This window comes from Dermacentor variabilis, chromosome 5 (genome assembly GCF_050947875.1).
Source record: "Dermacentor variabilis isolate Ectoservices chromosome 5, ASM5094787v1, whole genome shotgun sequence".
NCBI classification, from domain to species: Eukaryota; Metazoa; Arthropoda; class Arachnida; order Ixodida; family Ixodidae; genus Dermacentor; species Dermacentor variabilis.
The window spans coordinates 15,667,878-15,693,888 of NC_134572.1; the positions used below are offsets into that span (position 1 = coordinate 15,667,878).

Sequence of the window (26,011 nt, forward strand, 5' to 3'; positions counted from 1 at the left end):
AGTTAACTGCAGTTCATGTCGAGCCGATCCAATCCAACAATCTCCTTCAGGCAGCCGTCTGTTTCTGCTAGTTTCTGCGAACTTCTCATCCAGCTTTTAATACTTCATTTAGCTGTGACTATCAATTTATCATGGCATACGCAGTCAGGTAAGCGCTTAACTTATGTATGGTAAAATTTTTCCGTGCTGTTGTTTCGTAGTTACGAAAGCCCTCCTGCGTGTCGAACGTGAAAGCTGCCCTTGGGGGCAAAGTTCTGACTGGTGCTGCAGAATGCGCGGTGCGCGGTAGTGATGAACTTAGCGTCACATGTTGGCGGCTGTACGTAATTATATTTATTCATTCGTGTGTTTTTACTAGTTGCAACAACATGTCATTATTTCGCATTATTGTCGGCGCCTCCTACACCAAAGCGGCAACGAGGGCACCAAATTAAGGAACCCGGACTGGTCCGTGGGTTGGCGCTCGCTGAGGCCCCAATTAACCCACGGGCCGCACTGCTTCCAGCTTTGATCCCCCGGCTACCCCTTTGGTGCCCTGGAGATCCTGCGCCGCCTCCTTTATTATAATCTCAGGTGCTCTCCTGAGGTCTCCGTTTGCCGGTTACATGTGACCTCCTGAGTAGTATTTATAAAAAATTCAATCTATCATCGTGGTGAAAAAATCGACCCGCGACTTATGCAGGAACAGTTAGAACTTTGCCGTTAGAAGTTCTGTAGTTTTAATGGCAGAAGCATAAAGCACGCCGTCCAGCTTACTAAGCGCTTTGGCTATGGAACGGCAAGGTTAATCCCGACTTCTCCCAATTATCTTTGTGTCTACGTGTGTGTGAACACTTACGACTGCATAACTGCAAGTAAGAAAAGTTGTAGTACAAACAATTGTCCTATCTAAGAGCTCTATCCTTCGGTTCCGTTTATTTCAGGTTTGTCAACAAAACAAGTGCTGTGTCACTTTTGAGACCAGTGACAGCTTTGCCCACTGCATGGTATGCCCGATTTTCGCATTGATATTGTTCTTACCATAGTTACTCTGGGTGCCAGTGTTATTCGTAGTTGCAGTCACACTTGTGCAGATTTACAGAAAAAAAAAAAGGAACCGATTACAATTACTTAATTTAAAAATAGATTACTTTTTTTACTTTCCTCCGAACTTTTATTAACATTGCACAAACATAGTAAATTAACGAGCTGGGCTTGCTCTTTTAGTGCGTCCTCAGCAGCCCTTCACACATTGTTTATTTTTACAAACAACCGCCTTTCGAAGTTTTCATATCTCTTCACTGATCTTGTTGTGAATACACTGGCAGTGCCATTGAAAACTTGCTCTATGTGCATGCTGAAAAGAAAAGCAGTATTGTACCTAATATCCGAACAAATTAGGCATAAAGCTGTTTTTATACTGTTACAAATGGATGCTAGGGTCATAGGACAGCTGAGAAGACCAGCGTTCCAGCTGTTATGGCTAGATGATGGCAGGTCAACATGCGAGGTCAACGTCTGTTCTAGGTGTCTGCAACTGACCCATTCTGTGAAATGGGTAATGACCATCACGGCCTGGCTCCTCTAATTGCTGCAAAAGAGCCGACGTCTAACAACTTTTGTGGGAACAACGTAGACCTGTGCCTCCATATTACCTCATCATTGCTGCAGGCGGAGATGCTTGCGTAGATGAAGTGCCGCCAGCAGGAGCCGAAGTTGCATTGTCGCTGTTGCGACCGCTGCGAAGCTCCATGACGGGTACTGGGAACGTCCACCTCCAGCACATTAATGTTACGTGAAGCTAAAGCAGAATACTATTTACAATTTATTTACAGGGAAGCTCACGGAGGCCGAAATGGTGACGCTGTATCAAGCCGGCACACACGTCGTCTTCGTCCTCCTCAGTGCAGCCACACTGTGGCAGCTGTTCCGTAGCAATATGTAGGAGCAACGGCACAACATCAGAGGGGGAGTCTGGCGGGATAGTGCAGAATCATGAGCGGGATGCTGCAAACATAACAGTTCGACCATTCCAATTGGTCAAGGCAAGGTCATCAAGTTCCCTTGCTGGCGACCTAGAGAGAACGACTGCTTAAAAGCGGATCTCTTGGGTGCCCTTTCAGCTCAGACATGTAAAGTGCTCCTACATGTAGTCTGCCTTGATGCAGTCATGTAGACTGCTGAGATATAGCTGGTTATCATAACCATAGAGCTAGTTGTAGATATGTAAAATAAACCCATTCGTTTCCTTCAACTTCCTGAACTCATCTCCTCACTAACAAACAACTTTCGGCAAAAGAGATGGACAATGACATGGGCCGGCTAGTAACCTTAGTGCTACTCCTAGGTATAGCACAGGCCCGCTACCACGATTTAGGCACTCTGGCAGCATAGAGAAGCAACTCTCTGTGTGACGCCCGAGTCCAAACCACGAACCCAGAAGCGAGATTTGAACTTTACTCAATCATGCAATGATTGTACCTGGGTCACTATGAAGCACAGTGCTCCATTCTTGCTGGGGCTCCAAAAGGGCGTTCTCACTATAGGGCCAATGAAGAGCTGGAAAAATCACTTTTAGATGCTTTCTAGGCAGTATTGTCTGACATCAGTTCAAATCGTCTGCCAACATCTGGTGGAACATTAAAATGGGGAAACAAATACTGAGCACTCGGGTCTGTCTGTCCGAACATGCGCGTTTGCTGGGATGCTGCATTGCAGACTGCAGGTGTTCTGTAATTTCTGCCAAATTCAAGGGCTGAAAGCTGTGTCACCTGTTACAGCTTGTCTCATGATGACGGTTATTGGGTTTTATTGCATAAGGGCCAGTTCTGGCTGCTTATCAGTAAAGTAACTGCTTACATGTAATTCATTACTCCAAAAAGTAATTGAATTACAGTGAGCATTACCAAGTAAAAAGTAATCAATCAGTTACAAAGCTACCAAAAAATGAAATTGCTTATGAGTAATCACAAGTAATGAATTGCATGCAATTTGTTGTCTACAAGTCTGGTCCTGTTTCACGTTTTGGAAGACTAGAGGAAAATGAAGTCGTCATAAGCGCTAGGTCAATAGCTTGGCGGACGGTGGTGCACGGATAGGCAGTGGATGACAGCAGTCACATGCATTGGAGTTCCAGTAGGAGCAGTCATTCTGCGGACATTGAATTCGGACGTCAATAATTCGAACCAATTTTGCCTGTCCCATTCAAGATGTGAGCCTGTGAGGGGTACCTGCAGCTTGTGTTAACTCAATGCGTTCACTGTTGTGTCCTACTGACAGAAAGTTACTGGTTGTGTTGTATGTCTTATCTTTTTCTTTCCCAGTTCGGCACCCATGTCAGCAATGAGTCCCAAGCAGGCAGAAGCAACAGAACACTTTTTCAAAAAGAACAAGTCGCTCGAGAGGCCTTTGTCTCCTCACCTGAGCATTTATGCGTAAGGAAATGTTCAGATTCTTTCTTCAGGCATGTCTCATTGCAACAGCATTAGTCATATAATAGCAACACCTTGAACGTATGTCAACTTCTTGCATTTTCTGTAATGTATCTAAGCTGAAGAAAATTGCTGACACACTCATTTTCAATTACTCTAAAGTTGTCCCACATGTTGATAGCATTGCATAGCAACTTAATATTTGGCATGCATTGGTGTTAGAGTATATGTGCTTATGCAATATCAAAGGCAATATTGAGCCAAGTAGTATTTCAAACAGGATAGCTGGATGTGAATGCAATGATCATGTGACAGGTACTTCTAGGTTAGCTAGAACTGTTCTTACTTTTATAGCTGATATGCACCGAGAGCCACAAACGAAATGGTGAAAGATTGTAATGTAGACTTGGCTTCTGTAGTATGTTCATACCCTTAACTCAACCCCCAGTCCTGATCTGTACTCATCATGGGAGGTTGTACCAATGTAGCCAATGACGAGTCACACTTCGTTCAGCCCGATGTTTTGCTGCTGCCACCGCCAAAGACAAGTTACGGTCGGTAATTGCCTTTTGGTTCAATTTTCAACACTAGAAGGTGGTAGAAGTCTGGAAAAAGCACATTATAAAGTATCAATAATCTAGTAATATATTTTAAGAATCAGAATGACAGGAAATTTTATGGCTACATCAAAAAAAGATTGAAAAGCTTGGTACATTATTTCCAGAATTCGTTTTGGTGGTTTAGAAGGCTAAACAGTTCTCCCAAGGTGGCACATAATCTGTTCCAATAGTTTTAACATATGCACACATAATAAGTTCAACCCAGAAGGGACTATTGCAGAAGTGGGCACAAAGTGCAGGATTACAAAGGTATGTTTAGAAAATTGTAAGCATGTTTCAAGCTAACAAAATTGGGACTTGTATGAAAAAGTAGAAAAAAGGTTGCAAAGCTACATTGGCATCAGGTGTGGTGAGAAACTAATTTCGTGGAATTGAACGGATACTGCCAGCTAATTCTAAACGTCAATAGTAGTGTGCAAGAAGGAACTGTATTAAACATTTTAATACTTTGAACATAAAATCGTTTTCAGGTAAAGTTCATGATAGATGCAGGTCAAAGACTGCTTAGCAAAAGATAACTATTTGTTATGTAAAAGCCAACATGAAGAAGTAGTGATATCTTGCATAAACTCAGAGAACCAATTTCATGACGGGCTGAGAGAGGTGCTAAGTTGAAGGATGGAACAGCAAGGGAAAGTCAAAAGTATCTTGTACACGTGGCGCATAAAGCACATTGCCTTCTTACTGACAGTACAGCATCAACATTTTTTTATAGTTTTGCATAGATAAGGACATTTCTGATGTCCTTGTCATCTATGCAACCCTATAAAGAAATGTTGATGCTGTACTGTCAGTAAGAAGGCAATGCGCTGATGCATATTCTAGTATGGATTGAATTAGCAATTTTTCTTATACAGCTTAGTATTTTTTGTAGCAGTTGGAATTGTTAGACTTACATATCTTACTTTTTTTAGCACTTTATTAATAATCATCTGAACATTGTGAGATTAGGATAAATTGCTTATGAAAATGACTATTGGATGTTTATAGTAAGATACCCTGTATAAAAGTGAAATTCTTTTAAGGTTTTTTTAAGGCTTTCAGATTTATATGGTTGCTCACCTGCATGCTATTCCTGAAATGTGCTTGTAGAGCCAAATTTGGATGGCTTAAGGCACTTTTACATAACTGAGGCCATATCCACAAAAGTTTCTTATGCTAGAATTCTTTGCAACAAAAATTTATGGTCAATCCTGATGCTGGATATATTATTAGCGAAGGTGACCGGCCAATGACAAACAGGGCTTAGGAATGAAAGGCTTTGGGATTCTGCCCTTGATATATGGAGGAGTATTTGTATGCTTCTTTCTTTAATTATAGGTGGTGATCCAGCAAATGTGAAGTACAATTTTATTTGATTTGCAGGCCGCAAATGTCATGGGTGCCTTCACTGATACACAGGACCACTGGCATTGGCATGACAATGTGTGAGTGGTTTTTCAAAGCTAGAGCAGGGCTGTCTGATCTCTCTTGAGCAGCTCTAAAGGAGATGGTGAATTCTTTATTGTTTCAGAATGTTTTAATCACTGAGAAAATTGAAGGCTTAAGATGTTGCACAATCCTTCTGCATTTCAAACTGCCCAAAATTAATGGGAGTTGTTGCATAGGTGTGGGGACTATTTCTAATGTTATACTCTCCTTAGCACCAGTGCCACCTTTGAGTTGGAGACCTACACAGAGAGGGTGCCACACTCTCCAAAAAAAACACCAGTGGAGCAGTGTGAACACGCAGCACCAGTGAAATCTTCTGAAGGAAAGTTTAATAAAATCGGGCTAGCAGCATTTTCTAACAAGTTAAAAAACAACTTAGAGTGCTCTTTGGAATCTTTCTTTGCCTCTTTGACTTTTTTACTGCTCGCTGCTATCTTGCCAAGTTGACCCAAGCCAATCACCCACTATACTACCCTGCATACTACCACACTAATTTATTGCACATTTGTGCATGTCGCTTTGAAAAAGTTGTTGCAGCTACATCAAAACATTTACGTCATTGTGTTTACCAAACATTTACCATCATTTCACTACATTTGCGTAAACATTGTATGTATGTATGTATGTATTTATGTATGTATGCATGTATGCATGCATGCATGCATGCATGCGTGCATAGTATATGGGTCATTGTGCACCAGCATTTGCATCATTACCATTACATTTGCACAAACATCAAGGAAAGCTCTTAAAGGGGTACTGAACCACCTCCGGGCTTGGCAAAAAGCAGTCTGCGGATAGCATAGGCTGCTGTGAACATATCAGCCAAATTTTGCAGTCGTGCGTGGCACATGGAGCTCGCAAGTGGAGCATGGAGTCTCCTTTTTCTTAAATGCTCTCTCTTCAACATAAGCCTGCTCCTTGCTCTTTTCAAGCTGCTTTATTTCGTAATATGGCGGGCCATATGCGGATGCAGCTGGGGGGGGGGTCATCAATCAAGAAGGGTGTTTGGATCAGTGCACTTCTTCCAGCAGTCACTGTATATATTCATTGATGCAGTTTAATAAACAGGCTGCAATAAGCGAAAATCTGCTTTTGAATTTCTATAACAATTACATACTTCTGGAAGAAGCTGACTATCATCGTCTGCTCACGCTCAGCTGCGGCCACCCATGTAGGAATTTAACTTTGGCCACCCTGCATATTGGTGTCATAGCCATGGGGTCCTGCTAATTTGGAATAGTTCTAGACACTCAAATAGCCTCGAACCATGTGAAGGTTGTGGGGATGCGTGACTCTCACGCCTCCCCTGAGATCTAGTTTTCCCGCATGGCTCGTCTCCTGCAGGGCGGCTTCGCCCGCAGCGGTTGGAGTGGTACAAGCGCGGTGCGAGAGATGGCGCGAGCGTCGCGCCGCTGCGGGGTTACTCGGGCTTCGGGAGTCAAGGCGCTCGGGCTGTTGGGTTCGAGACAGGAAGCGGGACGGCCGTGCCGCACGTGCAGCGACCCTCTTGCCCGGCGGGTCGGCGCGCGGCGGGGACGTATCCCGCGTGCGCGCCGACCCATGCTTCTGCGAGACCGCCTCGCGTGGCCGCCCTCGAACGCGCCACGATTCGCGTGACCATACACGCGAACGACCAGGCCTTGGGATCCAGCATGGGGCGAACATATTCGCTCGCTTCCGGTCGCGGTGAGTCAGACTTCTAGATTTGTCGCGCGCCCATCGGCATGTTTTGTGGATAGCAGCTCGGCTAGCAGGCATTGATTTATGAAAGGTGCAATAAATGCCCTTGTGATTGTTTGCACTACTGTGTTGTCGTTCCTCTGTCCCAAGAGCACGGGAGGAGAGATCCCACAAGGTTAAGGTCAGACCACACACGCGCTTGCCAGCTTGCGCTAACTCCTTGGCAGACTTCGTATTGGCAGACAGACTTCGTATTGAGCTATTGATACACTTCAAAATGCACAAGTTGGTTGTGGCTACTATCCAACAGTCAAGCTGGTGAAGGACAAAGCCAGTCCGCACCATGTAGCACGCTCAGACTGGAGCATATGAGTGCGAGCATTTAGTCAAGCCCTGTCATGCACAAAGTAAATGTTACACATACTCGCTACAATTGCATGTAGCTGTGGTCTGATATGCATCATAGATGCTACAGATGCCCTTTGAAGTAGGCGCTGCATGGCTATCGGTTCAGGTCAGCTGACGAGGCCCAGCAAGTGGTGCAGACATGGCTTTGTGAGAAACCAAACACCTGTTTTGCAGACGGGATACAGAAGCTGTCTGCATGATAACAAAAGTGTGTTGCCATGCAGGAGGAATATGTGGAAAAGTAATATGCGTTGTTCTTCCTCTGTGGAGATAAAGATGTCATGTGAAAATTGTCTTTTTCATTTAGCCTCACATATGTGCACTGCCATTTACAGAATATAACGGAAGTTAGTGGTGACAGCAGCTGTGGTAGCAACATCTTGCAGTTCTTTTTTCCTTTTACCACAATGCATTAGAAACTTCTGGAGTTGCATGACTTGTAAAAGGAGAACAGCAGCTATATGGCTCTGTTGCTGCCAGCATCTCAACATCAGCAACTAAGCAATGCATGATCCGTCATTGCTAGAATTGATACTGTAATAGTTCTGTGCAGTATGGCTTAACTCGGCATCCCAAGGTAGTATCACTTGTGCTGCTTCTCACATCCATGTTTCTTGTATTCCATTAATACGTATATAGACTGACAAAAACTATTATCTGAGGTTGACGTAAATTTACTGATTATGAATGGTATGTGTTATAGAAACTTGCACCCAATCCTCTCGGATGCTAATGTCATTATCTTGCATACCAAGGCTTTGTTCTCACTGAATGTGACACTTTGTACACCTTGAAACAATAATCCTTAACTTTAGCTTGACTTAATGTTTGTCTTTAGTACCCATAAAAGGGGTCTTGCAGCACTCTCTTCAAAAAGGTATGACTTGTATTGAAAGGTATCACTTAGTGAATTGTTTCTATTAACAAAGCTATTTACAATCAAATGCTGCTATGTATTACATTGCATTAGTGGCTTTCTTCTACATGCTTTGTGCTGCACAGATTTGAGTTCAGCCCATTGAGCTTCTTGTGTCAACATGATGTGAATATCATGTGGCACAACTCTCCCCTGTGCAGCCTATCTCATTGGCTGTAGTATCACAGTGGTATAGTTCTCTGCTGCCAGATGAGGCAACCACCTTTTAAGAGGACGCTCTAGCTCGAGCCCAACTCCTATGCTGCCTCTTCTAATACATGTAATGTAAAGCACAGAAATACTTTTCTGAGATAACCCCATTGCTTATTTTAATTAAATTTGTTGCATTTGAGAAATAAAGTTTAATTCTAGCGACTGGTGGAATTTTGATTTATGGCCTGTATTTTTTTTTTTGCAATTACCTTTCTTTAAATGTAGGTTTAAAAAGTTTTAAACCAAAGTTTACAAATTTGTCTTTCTGCATCAAAAACAGATATCACCTTCCTGCAAATTGCATCCATTAGAGCACCTAAAGTGGGCAAATTTTATATATAAGTTCACAGCTTAGGTGAAATTGTTACACTGTTATGGAGGGCTTTGTCGTATTCACATAATAACAGTATGCCAGAAACCGATGGGTTGCAGCGGAGTGCCAGAACCAGAGGACCAGCGTAGCAGGCTGTTAGAATGGACTACCACATGCCATGCTTGCACCACAAGCATGCGACACCCACCTTTATTTTCATCTTTTGTAGTGCCGACCTTTAGTGTCTGTACATAGTGGCATCGGTGGGCGCTACAAGTACACTTAAGAGGGCTGTATAATACATCAATTTTACCTGCTTTAGATTATTTATATATTTAATTATTTATATACTTACTTAATGAATTATTCTTTTACTTCTTCATTTATTTGAAATACCTGCAGCGCCCGAAGGCATTATTGAAGAGGGGAAGAATACATAGTGTTAGCATGAAGCTGGTATGAATCAAACAAACTATCACACACACCATTATACACCAACATAAAATAACCGCACATGCCGTTAAACATCCAACAGAGCTCAAAATGACGCTTCAGTTCAGCATTCAGTAATTTGTTGTGGTAACCGCAGTGGTGGCTTAGCAGCTATGGTGCACTGCTAAGCACGAGGTCACAGGACCAAATCCCGTCCACAGCAGCCGCATTTCAATGGGGGTGAAATGCAAAAAAACGCCAGTCTCTCATGCATTGGGGGCATGTTAACAATCTCCTGATGGCCAAAATTAATCCGGAGTCCCCCACTAATTTGTACCTCATAATCAAATCATAGTTTTGGCACGTAAAAACCTAGAATAAATTCAGTTTGTTGTGGCAGTTGATTTCATTGACTGATGGTGTTCAGAAAAAATTTGCCATGAAAGACATCTGTTATACATTATATGTACCTTTAAATGCAATGTACAGAATTGTTGTATAATTTTTCATCGTTGAGTTGAGTTGTAAGTGTGATAGCTTCGATTCTGAAATGTGCAATTTTCAACAATATTTATTAAATAATTGACAATGACAATGATGTTTATTTGCATCAGTACATGACACGAGGGACACGCAGAAAAAGCTGCCACATGGACAGCTTGACGAAGCCGCAGGCCCCCGCATTGGCATTTGCGCGGTGTTAGCAAACACAAAGGCAGTACATCATTGTTTAGAAATGCCATTTATACAAAATTGAGCATTGCGAACCATGCGAAGCAAATGAAGAAAAAAATGTGCAAAAAGAACAGGGCATAGTAAAAAACATCAACCAATAAGGACAAGAAATCAATGACAGGCATAATGGTATCGCGACTGTTCGAAACACGAGGGCAAAAAAGATATAATCAAAACAGAAGCCGTAACAATAACATTTCTCATACAAACTAAACAAAAGAAAAACCAAAAATATAATGTATACAATGGGACTCGTTAGTTTCAATAAGGAAAAATTTTCAAAAGCCAGGGAAACAATCTAATGCAGGCAAAAATAACTATACAGAGCTGGAAAAGATCTATTTTCCAATCCATTGGTTTCGTTGTGTAATCTGTTTAGTAGCCTTGGCAGGTTGTTACGAAGAGTTTGTTGTCCGTATGTCGTTCTAACGGTTTCTACTTTCCAAAACTCTCTGTTCCTTGTCGTATATGTTTTAACATTGATTTTTAAATCCGATAGTGTTCTTAGAAAGCTGACTCCATTTTTTATTTCTTGTTGTATGCTCTACAGAGCTGATAATCGTACATACTGGCAATTGGCATTATATTGTATTTTTTAACAAATTCACATATATGAACATATTTTGGAATGTTTCCTACAACTCGTAAGAATTTTTTTGCAGTTTTTCCAAATTTCCCTGTGTGGTAGTAGCCCAAACTAAGTGACAGTAGTTTAGACTAGAAAGAAACAGTGTGTTGAAAATCAGCTTCATTATTTTTGTTGGCAGTATATGACGGTTATGGTAAATAAGCCCAATTGTTTGAGATAATTTTGTTGTCACGGAATTTACATGCGTATCCCATGTTAAGTTTTCTTGGAAGATAATGCCTAAAGTTCTAAAACATGGAACAATATCGATAGGCGTTAAATTTAGCAATATCGGCTTGTTAATTATTATGTTCTTATTTTTACTCCGCAAAACTATTGCTTTTGTTTTGTTTGGGTTTATACTAAGGCTATTTTTGCATGTCCATTCATGTAATATTTTAAGGATTAAATTTGCTTCCTGAAATAATTAATTCGCCGACTTTGTTATCAGGAATATGCTAGTATCATCGGCATAAATTATATAGTTTGCCTTGATACTGATACTAATGATATCACCAATATATAAACTAAAGAGGAAAGGGCCCAAAATACTGCCTTGTGGCACGCCACAAGAAACGGGCAGTGGACTAGAGGGTTCATCATTAATACCGACCCTTTGCTTGCAGTGTTCTAGATAACATGTGATGAGGGATGCAGCCTTCCCGCAATAGCCATAACATAGGAGTTTCCTAATGAGAAGTGAATGATTTACACAATCAAATGCTTTTGTAAAATCTACAAACAGCCCCAGAACTAGCTGTCCCTCATCAATTGCCCTTGAAATTAACTCTTTCTGAGCAAGTAAGGCACACTCCATGCTGAGGCCTTCGCAAAAGCCAAATTGGCATTCAATTAGAAGTTTGTTTTTGCTCAAAATCCATAAACCGATCAAAATTTTTTTTTTTTCAAGTACCTTTGAGAGCATAGGGAAGATCGATATTGGACGATAGTTGCTCATGCCATTCCTGTCACCTTTTTTTATTTAGGACACTAATGCGAAGTTCTTGCATTTTACTAGGAAAAATAGCCTGACTGAGACAGAGGTTGAAAATATATGCAATGCGTGGAGCCAGAATATCAACAACGCATTTTAAAGGTTTTATCTGTAACCAGTCAATATCTTTCGCACTGCTGTTGTTTAGATTCTTCAATTATGTGGCTTACTTCATTTTCATCCACAGGTTTAAGGAAAATAGTGTTGTTATTAACTGGAATATTACTGGTAGGTATTATTTATATAATATTATTAATAATATATATATATATATATATATATATATATTATTTGGTAGCATAGGCTTATTGCCTGCGCTTGCGAAATATGTATTAAACGTATCTGCAAGCTGCTTCCCAGATAATTCTCTGCCATTAATATCTTATTTAAGAACTTTACTGATAGGCAGATGATGCCTTAATACAGAGTTGAGCCTTTTCCACATAATCTCAGAGCATCCAGCAGCAGTTGCAAAGAAATTTGCAAAATATTCTCGCCTAACTTTTTTATATCTTTATCTAGGCGATTATGGCCACTTTAAATTGGCCGAATAATTCTATACCTTTAGTTGAAATAAACTTGCCATAGAGAAAATGTTTATGCGCAATTCGTCTGAGAAGCTCAAAGTTAATCCATGGTTTCCACATTTCTTTGCTTGGCTTAACGCGCACTGAGGGAAAGCTAGATTCATATATCGATTTCACAATATGAATAAATTTTTCATAGGCCCCATTTGCTTCATTGAATTTATATACATCTTCCCAACAGGCATCCTCTATTTGTTCCCGAAATACAGACAAATTGTGGGGGGGGGGGGGGGCTATTTTTTGCTTCTGGTGCATTGACTGCGTTACCTTTTCCAGTACGTGCCCTTTGGCGCAATTAAATACTGTATAGGCAAGTGGTTGCTGAGGCCATAGGCAAATACACCCATCTTAACTTTTTCATGGGTGATATTTGTGAAAAAAATTTCAATTAAAGATAATGAATTTTCAGAAACTCTAGTGGGTAAGTTAATTGCATTCACTAAACCATTCATTTTCAGTAAAATATCTAATTGTAGAGCTTGGGAATCGTTTTTCATCGTAATAATGTTAATGTCCCCGGCGTAAATTAAATAAAGCCAATTTTTATTAACACACTCAAAGATTTCTTCTAATTTATGAAAAAAATTGCTAACGCTGCCATTGGGAAGGCGATAACATACTATAATAACAGTGTTTTGCATTTTTATTGCTAGAACTTCATAGTCATTTGTTGTGGAGAGTTTGGGCAGTAAGTCACACTCAAATTTTTCCTTTACCAGGATGAATGCTCCGCATATGCGAGAGTGTGATCGATTTAAGTAGAAGGTACTGTAATTTGGGGTTACGGAAAATGTCTGTATTGTTCATTGACCATGTTTCTGTTAACAGTATCGTATCAAATGATTGCCCTGGCTGTTTAAAAAACCAGCACAGGTCATTTTCTTTTATTTGAAACTGAGAGGATGTTCAGATGAATGCATTTAAAGGATTGCAGAAATTTACCTAAATGCTGACTGAATACTTACGGCAGTGTGTAAATCTCCTCACTTGCACAAGTCATCGTTATCAAGAACTGTTTTTAAACGAACTTATCAATATCCCTTGCGGTAGAAACAGCCACTGCGCGTTCACCGTCGTTTTTTCGGACAAGAATGCGGCTGTTGCTATGCCACACATATTTGTAGATCGCTCACTTTGCCCATATCTTTGTTTTAAAGAGTAGATCATGGGTCCTTTTTGTCACATTTTCAAGCAGGAATACATCGTCTTTCGATTCGCGCAACTTCTTTCTGCTTTTCCACCAGCAGTCCCTATCAGCATGTTTCGCGATGCGACAGGTTATGCCCGGTATCTTTTCTTTTTTTGACTGCAGCTGGTGAACTGAAACAACGTCATTTTCCGAGAGCTGTGGAACTTCGAGCTGCACGGCTACTTCGTATAGCTTTTCGAGCAGGTTTTCTTCTTCAGAGTGAGAATGACGCAGGTTTTCTTCTTCAGAATGAGAGTGACGTCAATCGTCGTCACTCTCTTTTTTTTTTTCAAGTCTTTTGGTTCTGCATTTTAGTTCCTTGATCTCATTTTCATTTCGCTCCGTTCATTGTTGCAGTTCATCGTACTGTTTGCCCAGAAATTGTAATGTGTCTTCAATGCCCTCAACAACCCCCCGGAGTGGCAACAGCTTGTCAAGCTTTCCATTAATTGTCTTTAACATTTGCCGAATGTCTTGCACGTCAGAGTCATCACTCGATTTATTAGGTTGCGCATGTAATTTCTGCCGTCTACAAGCCATGTAGTGCCAAGCCAGGTGGTATGCATCTGGTATGCCTAGTTGTCGTGTCTGAGATTCCTGAACATTTTTTGACGGCCTAAATAAAAGATCTGCTTCCAACTGTCACTGTATATTAACTTTTTCTTTTATATACAGCAAACCTCGTCAAATTTGGTGCAGTGATTGTCTAGAAAAACAATTTCTGCTTTCCCATGTATTTAGATAGGCGCCCCCAAGCAAAAGCTCCCTCTTGGTGATGGATACAGATGACAGAGTGTTATTAGGAGGTTTACAGAGGCTTGCAAATACATGTGACAACGAAAAGACATTGGCCTTAATTTTAGTTCAGAGAAATTGTGAATTATGATATTTAATGAAGACATGGATAATGGCATGGTATCAGTTCAACAGCAAGTTGTACCAACAGTCAAGCAATATAAATACCTGGGTGTATACATAAATGAAGTAAAGACCTAGTCAAACATCCACCATAGTAATCTGAGGAAGTACTAGGGGAAGTAGAATGCAGCTATAATAAAGCATAGAGCACTCTGGGACTACAATAAATATGAGGTGGTGCGAGGAATTGGGATTGTTAAGACGTAATGGTGCAAAGCCTAGCATTCGCAAATGCCATTTTGTGCTTAAGATAGAAGATCTTGTCAGGGTTGGAAAATAACTAAAGGTTGGTGGCCGACTGTCATTGGGGGCCCACAGTAAAACCGCAAACGAGGCTGTGCAGGGCGACATAGGTTGGGCCTCTTTTGAAACCTGAGAAGCAGTGGGCAAAATTAGTTTTGAAGAAACACTCAAGAACACAGATGAAAAGAAATGACTGCCTAAAGTACACGAATAGCTGCACCTCAATAGTGTGGACACAGAATGGAGGAAGCGGTAAAAATAGTTGGCAACCAAGTAGAAGGTAACTCAAAGTTCAAATAAACAACTGGGAGTAAACAAAAATAAATTTAAAGAAACTGGGACGGTAAACTGGGTGCAAGGTATGGAAACAAAAATGTCCATGGAGATTTACAAAATTGGCAAAAAATAAATTAGAGGCATGCTGCCTGAGGACAAAAACGTACCAAAGCAAATTATTTACAGCACGATAAGGTATGTTTCTGCAGCAACAAAATTCTGAAGACGACTAAGTACATAGAAATGGAATGCCAAGACATTCACCCAGCAAGAACTATGAGGAAAGTCCACCTTCCAGAAGTGCTGTGATTCAAAACAGATGAAAGCAGTAACTGGTTAGCGATCAAGATAAACAGGAGTTTAGAGTATTGGTGGGAAAAAAGCCAGGGAATAGATTAATAGATCTAGAGTCGTTGCAGGCTTAGGTAACTGTAGAAGATATAGATAAATGCTTTAATGAAGGGAAGATCAAGGAGAGAAGCTAAATGTCAGTCTGCGACAGATGTAGTAAAACAGATTAGCTCAGGCTATCCCCGTTTCACAGGGGATGCCAATAAATATCATCATCAGATTTCTCGACTATTATTTCTGCCAATGGCATTGCTTGGTAGTATTGACCAAAGAAATTCACTCAGTAGCCGTTCGGATTACTTCTGCATAAAAATAAAGGAAGAAAAAGCAGTCAAGGTTTAAAAAAGTTGAAGGAAAAGGCAAGCAGCCTTTAGAGAAAAATTATGAAATCCCAACTGCACGTATAGAATTAACACTTGGCTCAGATTTTCATGACAGTATAGTACGACCAAGTTTGTTTATCATGCTCAAAGAGTATGTCGGGGCCCCTTTAAAGTACGAACTTGCTATAAGTGCGAGTAGCTTCACTTTATGACCACAATGTATCTGTTTCTCGTGCCCAGGCCTGTATGGAATGGGTGTGATGCCATTTGTGTGCTCGCACCAGTTCCCGCACTATGTGGAGGCCCTGCAGGCCATGCACATCTCACCCATCCTCACTTTCCCAGTGAAGCTTGGCCTGGCCTTTGCCCTCTGCTACCACACTTTCAATGGCATGCGCCACCTGGTGAGTTGTGTGTCATGGTGAAACGTCAGGATTTCCTCCGAGACCATCCAGCTTAAAGGAAGACCATAAAATGCTGGAATCTTCTTGTTGCAATTTGGTGCCTAGCCCTATGCTGTTTCTTGAAAGACTGATGGCACGATTCCTTTCAAATCTTGCCATAAGATGAGACTTTTTATATGTTCAGCATTTTGTATTCAGAACTGCCATACTTGCAGCTACGCCCGTCTAGTGGCTCATATGTCTGCTCTTAGTTGGACCAGAAACAAGTTACACTGAATGTCTAGTATGATTTGCATATTTAAAGCTTTAACATCCTTAACAGAAAAGGGAATGTTAAGAACAGAATGTAAACCAGTATAAGCTATACTGCAAAGAAAGGGACTGTGTGTGCCAGTGGCGTAGCCAGAAATTTCGTTCTGGGGGGGCTCACATTGCGGCTCGGCCTCCTCCGTAAGAGTAAGCTTTAGCTCGGGTGCTCCTATTTAAATACATGTAAAAGGATAATTCGTTTTTCTAGGAAACCACAGCACCAAATTTGACATTTGTTGCATTTAAAAGAAAAACTTAAATTCTAGTGACTTTTGGTTTCGAATTTTTTAGTTAGGTTGTCAATTCTTTTTTAAAAATTGGCCAAAATCACAAATTTTCAGAAAACGAAACTATCAAGTTTAAAACTCTGACTCAACAACGAAAAATGATATCAGAATTCTGTTAATTGCATCTAACAGTACATCTACAGCGGAAAAATTGAGGTGTTACACAGAATCTAAAAAAATTTAGTATAATGGAAATGCAGCTTTTGCTAAATCTTTGTACACAACGTAAGCAGTTCACGCAAGATACAAATTGACATACCAAATTTGTCCACTTTGACTGTTATTATAGATGCCGTTGAAAGAACCGCGATATCTGTTTTTGCTGCAGAGCTGTTAGTTTGTAAACGTCGTGCTTCTATTTTTTTCGAACTTTCAAATTTGAAATATATTAAACAAAATTCAAGTACTAAATTGAAATTTTGCTTCCAACAGAGACTAGAATTTAACTTTCTCTCTCAAATGCAACAAATTGCATTAAAAGCGATCCAGGGATTATCTGAGAAAAGCATTTCTGCATTTTACATGTATTTAAATAGGCCGCGTCGGAGCTGGGCGCGAGCTAAAGCTTCCTCTTAAACAACTTCTCGAGGGATCAAATACATGAATAATAACTGCATTGTCATTGTCAAAGATGCTGCAAACAAATTCTAGAATGCTACGCACTGTCAAAACAAGTGCAATATGTATTTTTTCGTGAAAGAGTGTACTCGTATGTCCCAAAAATTGTACCCGAAATAACTGATAACAATGCTTCCATGTTGTTGTCTATTAAATAAGTAAAGAAAATATCGCACGAACTTTACAACTATATATCAGTTCGAAACTAGCAAAGTAGTGCATGCCGCCAATATAAAAAATGTAAAGGACGTGAAATGAATTGGTTGAGAAATATTTTAATTAAAGTTTGTCATTCAAGAACCATGTTTGCATTTTTGTACATATGCAACGGCCAGGAAAAAACCTCAATGACGCTGTCCTTTGTTCCAATGCATTGCGCAGGAGCAGCTGTCACCGGTCGTGTATTTTGAGTGATTGCACCGAAATTATAGTCGCAACAGAGAGCACAGATAAAATGCAAGAACATTGCAAAATATATGAGGCCGAGTCAAATGAAATTGAGCCAATTGGAGAATATGACAAAGCAGGATACTTTATTTAAAAGTAGTCTCCATGAGCATTTAGACATTTGTCCCACTACTAACGAGTCGCGTAATTCCAGTCTCATAAAACTCCTTTGGTAGCTGCTTCAAAAAGCCTGTAACTGACTCTTTCACGTCATCGTCCGACACGAATCTGTTTCCCTTGAGCTGTTTTTTTCAATTGCCCCAAAATATGGAAGCCGAAAGGCGACAGGTTTTGGCTGCATGGCGGTTGTTGCAGCGTTTCCCACTTGAACTTTGCCAGTTTTGTATTAAACACATCATCGACACGGGGACGCGCATTGTCGTGGAACAAGGTGGTCCCATTTGCCGATATTCCACGTCGTTTGTTCTTGATTATGACACGCCGCCAATCCGGTGTTTCACAATATAGCCTCTCAAGATTTAGCAAATTCTATCAATAATGGCCCCTGACGATCGAAAAAGGACTTGAAAACACCTTTCTGTCGGAAATGACGGCCTTTGCTTTCTTTGGGGGTAGTGAATTCGAATGTTTCCACTGTAAGCTTTGCCATCATGTTTCAGGCTCGTAGTAGGGCACCATGGTTCGTCCCTGATCACAATTGCAGACGAGAGGTCATCACCCTCATTGTGATACTGGATCTGATGAGTAAAGGCAGCGTCGAACTTCTCTGGCTTCTGGCAGTCGTTCAAAATCTTGGGCATCCATTGCGCACACAAGAGCCGATAACCAAGATTTTCATTAATTATGGTGTGAACCGAACTTCACATGCTCTGCCAGTTCATCTATGCTTATCCTCCGTTCTTGTCTAATCAGCTCATCAACCTTTGCAATTTTGTGAGGGGTGACTGCACGATGGCTTTGGCCCGGTCTTGGATCGTTTTTGTAACTTTCACGTCCTTCTGTGAACCGTTTTCTCCAACGTTTCACAGTGGCCAATCAAATGCAATGTTCAACATACACGGCAGCCATACGGAGACTGATTTCTTTTTGGGAAGCACTTTCAGCTGTCAAAACCCTCATGGCACCACGCTGCTCAACTTCTGGAGCGTCTATTACGTCACGCAACCATGTTGAACCCAGTGTATGAGAGCATTAAGAAACATTTACCCTCACCCTTGTGTGTCACTTCTGTAAATGCCTGTGTGCTACTCACATGCCTCGCAGATAATGAACCGAAACATTATTGCGCGGGGTGGGTAGGCTCGCTTTCATTTGACTCACCCTTGCACATTAAAAATCCGAAGATGCAATTGAATAGACGAACGCGAAGATAAAGCTTGATAAAGGGCAGAAAAGTGTCACTGGAAGCAAAGTTCATTGCATGCATACGCAAAACCTCGCAACAAGATATTTAAATATACGTTTATGTCTCCAATAATTCTACGTATCTATGAAAAAGTCAGTGTATATATTGCGTCAAACAAGGCAAATAAACATGTTGCGCAATCATAGATTGACAGAATTCTAAATCCCGGCCCCATTGCATCGATGTATCGCGCGCGACGGAAGGTGGCGCGCTTGCTCCCCACTTTTCATCTTTGCGCACACAAGGCTGAGCCACCATCGTCGGCTCACCCATTACACCCCCCCCCCTCCCCCTACGCTTTCACTCACATATACAGCATGCGGCGCGCAGTCACGATGTTATTGCCTTTGGACTTTATGCGAAACATGAGGGTGACGATGGCTGCAGGAATGCGCCTTGAGTGTCCATATTATTGCTATCGCACTAATATAGTAAGAGTATCTGTCAAGTGAAGCCTCCCTTGGCCCATTACTTTCCGCAAAAGAAGAAGTAACAAAATCGAACTTTCACCATGCGACAATTCGCTGCGCCGCAACAATGTATTTCTTCCTTCTGTGGGGCGGGGGCACTGAAATGAAAAAAATGCAAAGAAAGTATGTTGGCCACAATCGGATGCCTACTTTGGGCACCTAATGTGCCTACCGAAGGAATATCGAAGAAAACGTGAGACGCTTGGTCCACCAAGAACCATACGTCACTGCTCGGTGTCCTTCACCAGCGAGACAAGATTTTCCGAAGAGATTGCGCTCAAGCGAACACGGTGCAATCCATCGAGTCCTAACAGTGATGGTGGCGAGCGACCATTGTTTCTTTTTCTCGTGTGCCAGCCAGAAAGAGTCAAAATTCTGCCAGGCGAAAATCCACTCAACTAGAGAAAACCGAACGCGCACCGAAGTGCGCCGCGTGGTGGTCGGGGCAACACAAGAAAACCGCATACGCTCTGGCTGGCTCTGACAGCCCGCTGGTAGCGAGAACAAGAAAATTGAAGAGGCTCAATGTGTCCTCGTGAGTAAAAGTCATAGTATAAAAAATAAATAAGAACATAGTAACCTTGGCTGGCTTTAGTATCTTGACATGAATGCTTTGGCGTAGGTGAAAAAAAAGTATTGATATTTTTTTTGTGACATGACGGCACAAATGAACCATCACAGCGCTTCGTCTCATCGGACGTCGCTGCATGCTTTGTCAACTGTCTGATAGTGTGTTGATTTCTCTTGTCTCCATGTATGTCCGGTGTAAGACTTTAGAAAAGTCAATGCACCTTTGACGTCAAATGTTTATAACAACATTAAGCCCACGAAGTTCCTCAATTGAAAATCTAAAGCACAACTTTGGAAATGTCAATGCACCTTTCAAATCAAAAGTTTGAGAACTTTATACCAACAAAGTTTCGGAATTGACATCCATGCACTCCATAGATTCCGCGGCCTCCGTGAGATCCCGCGGCGAGCCCGTTCGCCATCAAAACGCCCTTGAAACTTACTGCTCGGACGGAGCTCCTTGCGTTATGTGACTCCCGGTGCATGGGCGCTGCCGCGAAATCCCGCCAGAGTTCGCAATGTTCGCAGTGAAATGTCTTTTCGTGCGTGAAAAAGACATTCTACAAAAAATCCAGAATGATTTCCGGCGCCAGGGGTTCCTTTGGTCACCAATGCATGGACAGCATGAAAAAGTTTCGGGTGGGGCTGAAGCCCCATAAGCCCCCCCCCTGGCTACGCCCCTGGTGTGTGCTATGCTTTCCCATATGAAATTTCTATGTACAGTTGTGTATAACCATCGACATGCAGAACATGAAACTTCGGCTGGTACATGCTTGCAGGCCTGGGATTTGGGTCTTGGCTTCAGCCTCAAGGAGCTCTACGCAACAGGCTATCTTATCATAGGCGTCAGTCTGGTGGCAGCAGTGGTTTTGGCCCTCAAATAGACCTGCCTTATACCTACCTGGACTGGAGCACCTAGGGTCAAGGTGATGAATTTGCCCAGTGACGTGCACACTTTAACACTCTTAATGTGCTTGGTCAGGATCTCTGGGAGTGTTAGTACAATATCTATGACAAATGTGTTTCTAATACCCCTGTCAGATTGGAAAATTTAATGGCATTCAATACATAAAAACGTTTCAATTTTGCTCAAAAGGGGTAGCATTATTAACGATTGGTAAAGTAATTAGACAGCTACACAAAGTAAGGTTCATATTTTTATTGGCCGTATAAATTGCACTAAACATTCACTCAACTAATTAAATTAACAAGCATGGTGTCATGCATGCACAGGCAAACATGAACAGAGCTCACTCAGTGACCATAAGCAGTCGCTATCGCAATGCTACAGTGATGAAAACACTTGCTTCACTGCACCTCTGAAACTTGAGATTACGTGACCTCCAACATTAGGCACATGGAAAGACAGTGTGCATGAAGCCACCAGCATCTCGGCTCATCTTTAGCCTTTGCAGCTGCCGCAGATTACCGTATTTACTCAATTCTAATGCGCTCTCGATTGTAACACGCATCTGCCATTTGCCATGACCTAAAAAAAAATAAAGAAGAAAAGTCCTTTACAGTATTGCGCACCTAATTCTTTCATACTGGAAAACAACTTCCCCTCATTTGAAAAAACAAAGATTTACTCCCAATACACAAAAGTTGCAATAATTAAAGAAAGTCGCAGTTTCGCCCAAAAGGCAAAGCATCGATTACAATAGCAAATTAGTAGACAGTTATACGAAAAGTAAGGGTAGTAGTTTTATCTGCCGTATAAATTTTTAAACATTTGCTTATGAACTAAATTGCCAAGCATGGTGTCATGTGCACACAAGCAAGCATGAACACGTCTCACGCAATAACTGCGGGAACTCTATCAAAACGCTAGAGTGGGGAAGTGTGGTAGCAGGAGCTAGCGAATTGACCTTTGTGCGGTCTCTCCCTTCAGTGCGAACTAACCGTCGAGAACCACAGCACAGTGCGCCTAGATGCGTAGACTCTGTCTCCATTGCAGATCGCTTTCAAGATAGGGACCGCACAGCCATGCCGTACATAGGAGCCGTCAGAGTATAAAGCTTCTGCTTGCGCCAGTCCCGCGCGCAAGTTTCGGGAACTCCGAACGCCCGTAATGTGGCCGCATTTCGGTCCGCCTCCGCACATCTTATCACTTTCTTTTTAATTGCGGCATCATGATGAACTCAGCATGTCTTTGCAGTCGGCACTTCCATGCTGATAGAGCAAACTTGGGCAACGGGAAAACTGGGAAGACAGACGATGCACTAACCTAAGCACACATATTACAGCACATGCAGGAAGCTACGGCAGCTAGGCTTAAAACGCGTGTGAGGCGGCCATTTGGAAATGCCATTGGAGATATGGTAATGCAGATTTAATGTCATACTCGATCCTAGCGCGCGCGCAATTTTTGGACCCGTTTTATTGGAAAGAAAGAGCGCGTTAAATTTGAGTAAATACGGTACGTTCAAGATAAGGTGCATGGGCTGCATATGCACTCAACTGTGCGAACAGCCATGCACAGCCTGCCTAAAAAAGGCGATGCACGCCCTCCTCTTCTAGTGCATGGATGATTGCGTGGCCTCCATCATTGGGAGTGTGGGAAAACAGAGTGCATTAAGCCACCATGTTTCTTGGCTCACCCTCGCATGCTTTTCCTTGCACTCACAGCATACGGCACACATGGCGCGGTATAATTTTATCGCTCTTAGACTTTCTATAGAACATTGTGGCAGTGGCAAAAGTTCACCGAGAGTGTCCATATTTGCTATAGAAATAGTAACTTTAGTAATCAATAGTAGACAAACAAGGGATGTCAAAATGTTCCCCTCTCAAAGTGTTGGCTCCAGCAATATCGTTCTTCGAACATTATAGATAAATAATAGTCTCCATGTGATCCTCTGTCTTGTTTGGCAATCAAATAACATTGAGCTCCTGCAACGTCGCATGGCAAGATTTAATACTAGTTGCTTAATATGGGGAGAGCAATGTGTGAAAGAATAAAATGCTGGAAAAATGTCCCCATGTGTGTGCAAAAGGTTCCTCTTTATTCAAATTAATTTAGGTATTTATGTTATTCGCTGTAGTACTTCAGTGGCTGTGGTGTTGTGCTGCTTAGCGCAAGGTCACAAGTTTGATTTTGGCCGCGGCGACTGCATTTTGATGGGAGTGGAATGCAAAAATGCTCATGTACGGCATGCCTCATAATCAGATCAAGGCTAGAGCCAGGTATGAATCAAATTACTAGTTAATTTATCACTGAAACCAAGGGGCACATCTGGTAGCACAATGAATGCACAGGTGTGCTGTCTCTTGCTTATGAGATCAAATGCACAGCAATTTTGTATCTTACAAAATATAGATCATTGCTATTAAATTAGTAAATATTCATTCTGTTGTGCTGTTTTTGCTGATCCTGTACGTTTCTTGGCGCTTTTTGGTGGTGAGCATTCACACGTTCTGCAACATATTTGAATGAGTTTCCTGAACTCATTGCAAATGATTGCAAGCGATCACAGATGTCACTTTCATCTATTGACATTAAATATTCCCACATAGCGGCAAACTAGTGACATATACAGTTGTCATTTGGTGCAAATGCATTACATTTTCTTGTGTGGCAGGGGTATTATTGAACTTTATCATGCCTTTACTGACCCAAACTTTGTTGTTTACTTTAGCCATGTACAGTAAAAGGAAGTGCATTGATGTGCATCGATGTTTTCTCCTAGTGTGTCTGCACCCTCTTTTGTCAATTTACTAGGGTGGAGAAAATTGTTTTCACGAGGCTGCATGCCAAGGTGGCCTCTACACCGGCTACCATATCTATTTGGAATTGGCCACACCTTCCACAAGATGCAGCATGCACAAACTGTCCCTTTCCAGTGATGGAAGCAGACGCCTGCCACTTAGTATGGAATTGTCCACCTTTACAACCGGAATGCTCCCATCTCCTGCAAGTCGGCCTCCACTGCAGTGCTACGTCTAGCTACGATGGCTGAATGTACAAAAGCAGTTTTCACACAACACAATTCCTAAAATTCATGGACTTCATGAAGAGCGTAGGCCTTACAGTGCACGTATAACACCTATCAGACAATATGCTTTAGAAACAAGCCTTCATTGAAAAATTTTTTAAATATCTTGCACATCTGGCAACTGTTATGAGTTTATTGTAAGATGCCCAATTTTTAGGCTGTTATCAGTTGTAACGACACCACTAATTTTACTAATTTTCATTTGCGTACAGTTTAGGGCAAAATTAACTTCAAAAGAATGAAATGCAGTTGCCAACAGATTTTTCTGACCCTTATTATTCATACCTGCCGGCACCGTTGACACTCATTTCATAGGAATGAGAATAGTGCAGTCAGTTTGTGAACGTTACGTGATTACTTTATCAATAAATATCAGGGATATTTCTGCATATCTGTGGCTCAGATAAATTTAACTCCAACTATATAGAGCTGAAAGGTGCCTTTTCACAGAATCAGTTTTTTCGTTGTTGTTGAAGCATGATTTTTTGTTTTTTGTAGAAAGCTTACTCTAAACTCATGCTGTTCGAGGTACACATACAAACTTTATTAACAACCATTTACCCATAGACACAAATAACAAGCAGCAGCAAACTTGCAACAGCAGATACTAACAAGGAAAACATTGCTTTTAGATCATGGTAACTTTTTCAGGGAATCTGACATTTTTGCTGTTGCTTTAGGAACTTGTCTGTATAATCATTCACGAAGCAAGTACCCCCTGGTGTCCTTTCACTATAAGACTTTCAATGGAAAGTTCAAAGAGCAATGAGCAAAATATTTTCAACAGAATTTATTTTTTATAATACTTCATGCAGCATCTGCAAAATCGTGAAATGCACGCAAATTTGTAAACATTACGAAAAATCCGGGTGGGCCGGCAGGTATGGAGTTGTTGCTTTTGTCAATGTTACTCTGTGCTCAAAGCCATTACCAGCTGTCCAAACAAATAGGCACCGCCAAGCTCTGAAGCGCTAAGGGCCAGTGTTACCATCGCTCTCATTACTATTGCTGCTGTCAATTCCATCAAACAGTAGCTGTGTTGTCATCCTGTCATCCTCACCACTTTCCCCTTCTGCCTAATTGAGTTTCGCTCGTGCAAGGACACCTCCAGCAACTACCAACCACACTGCTGTGTAGCTCATGTATGCGATTGCGTGCAATGCTGTAGTTTGAGAAGTCTTTGGATGTTGTGGATGAAGTTAACACAAATTTATGTTACAATTGTTCTTTGTTGCTTGTGCAGCTGAACGAAATGTGAGAAGTGACAGAACCTGCGTGTGTAGACATATGCAAAGTCAGCAGCATTTTTATAGAGAGAGTTAATTAAAACAACACGTGGCAACATTAAGGTCCTAGTTTCTATCCATTTCCTTGTTGTAAACCTCTTTTGTGTGCATACGTATTGGAGATTTTGCTCATTTTGGTGGCTTGTATTAAAGAGGGAATTGTGTAGCGCTTATAAATAAAGATATAATGATGTGCAAATTTGCTGCTGGGCAAATGGTGTTGCAACTTGAACTGCACAAGTTATTCCCATATATTCACCGACGATCCTCAACTCAATGCCCCCTTTATGGAGGTCAGCAATTCCCTATGACTGAAATACACTCCATTTTCTACATAGTAGGCAATGCTAAAAAGGCTAGGGAGACTTTTCTCACTGCTTGCATTCACAGCAAAAATAGTGTGTCGCATAAAAGATTTACAGGTATGTGTCATGCAATTTGGTGTAAGATGAAGTCTGAAGCCTGTAGTTTGCAAAATATGACAATTATTACACGGAAGGCAGCGCAGATCTTAAACTATTTACCACTGGGTGAGCTTAATGATGCATTTCTGTGACCAGCTGCCATGGTGCACCGCTTACACTTGTTA

General features: G+C 41.5%; 1 protein-coding gene across 2 annotated transcripts; it reads left to right on the forward strand.

Annotated features, from left to right (window-relative positions):
• LOC142582296 (succinate dehydrogenase cytochrome b560 subunit, mitochondrial-like) lies at positions 1-25,621 on the forward strand. 2 transcript variants are annotated; one of them, XM_075691847.1, is made up of 7 exons: positions 1-148; positions 924-986; positions 3,303-3,413; positions 5,396-5,457; positions 15,911-16,074; positions 20,921-21,067; positions 23,985-25,621. In XM_075691847.1, the coding sequence occupies exons 1-6, from the start codon at positions 132-134 to the stop codon at positions 21,023-21,025; spliced, it is 522 nt and encodes a 173-aa protein (XP_075547962.1). In that variant the 5' UTR covers positions 1-131; the 3' UTR covers positions 21,026-21,067; positions 23,985-25,621. The 2 variants fall into 2 exon arrangements, with proteins under 2 accessions (XP_075547962.1, XP_075547961.1); XM_075691846.1 differs by having other exon boundaries at positions 20,921-25,621.
• Positions 25,622-26,011: the final 390 nt, after the last annotated feature.

Excerpts from the sequence above, each read along its gene's own strand:
- LOC142582296 (XM_075691846.1), top strand. Across the intron at positions 987-3,302 it reads ACAGCTTTGCCCACTGCATG|TTCGGCACCCATGTCAGCAA; the intron begins GTATGCCCGATT and ends TTTCTTTCCCAG. Across the intron at positions 16,075-20,920 it reads TCAATGGCATGCGCCACCTG|GCCTGGGATTTGGGTCTTGG; the intron begins GTGAGTTGTGTG and ends ACATGCTTGCAG.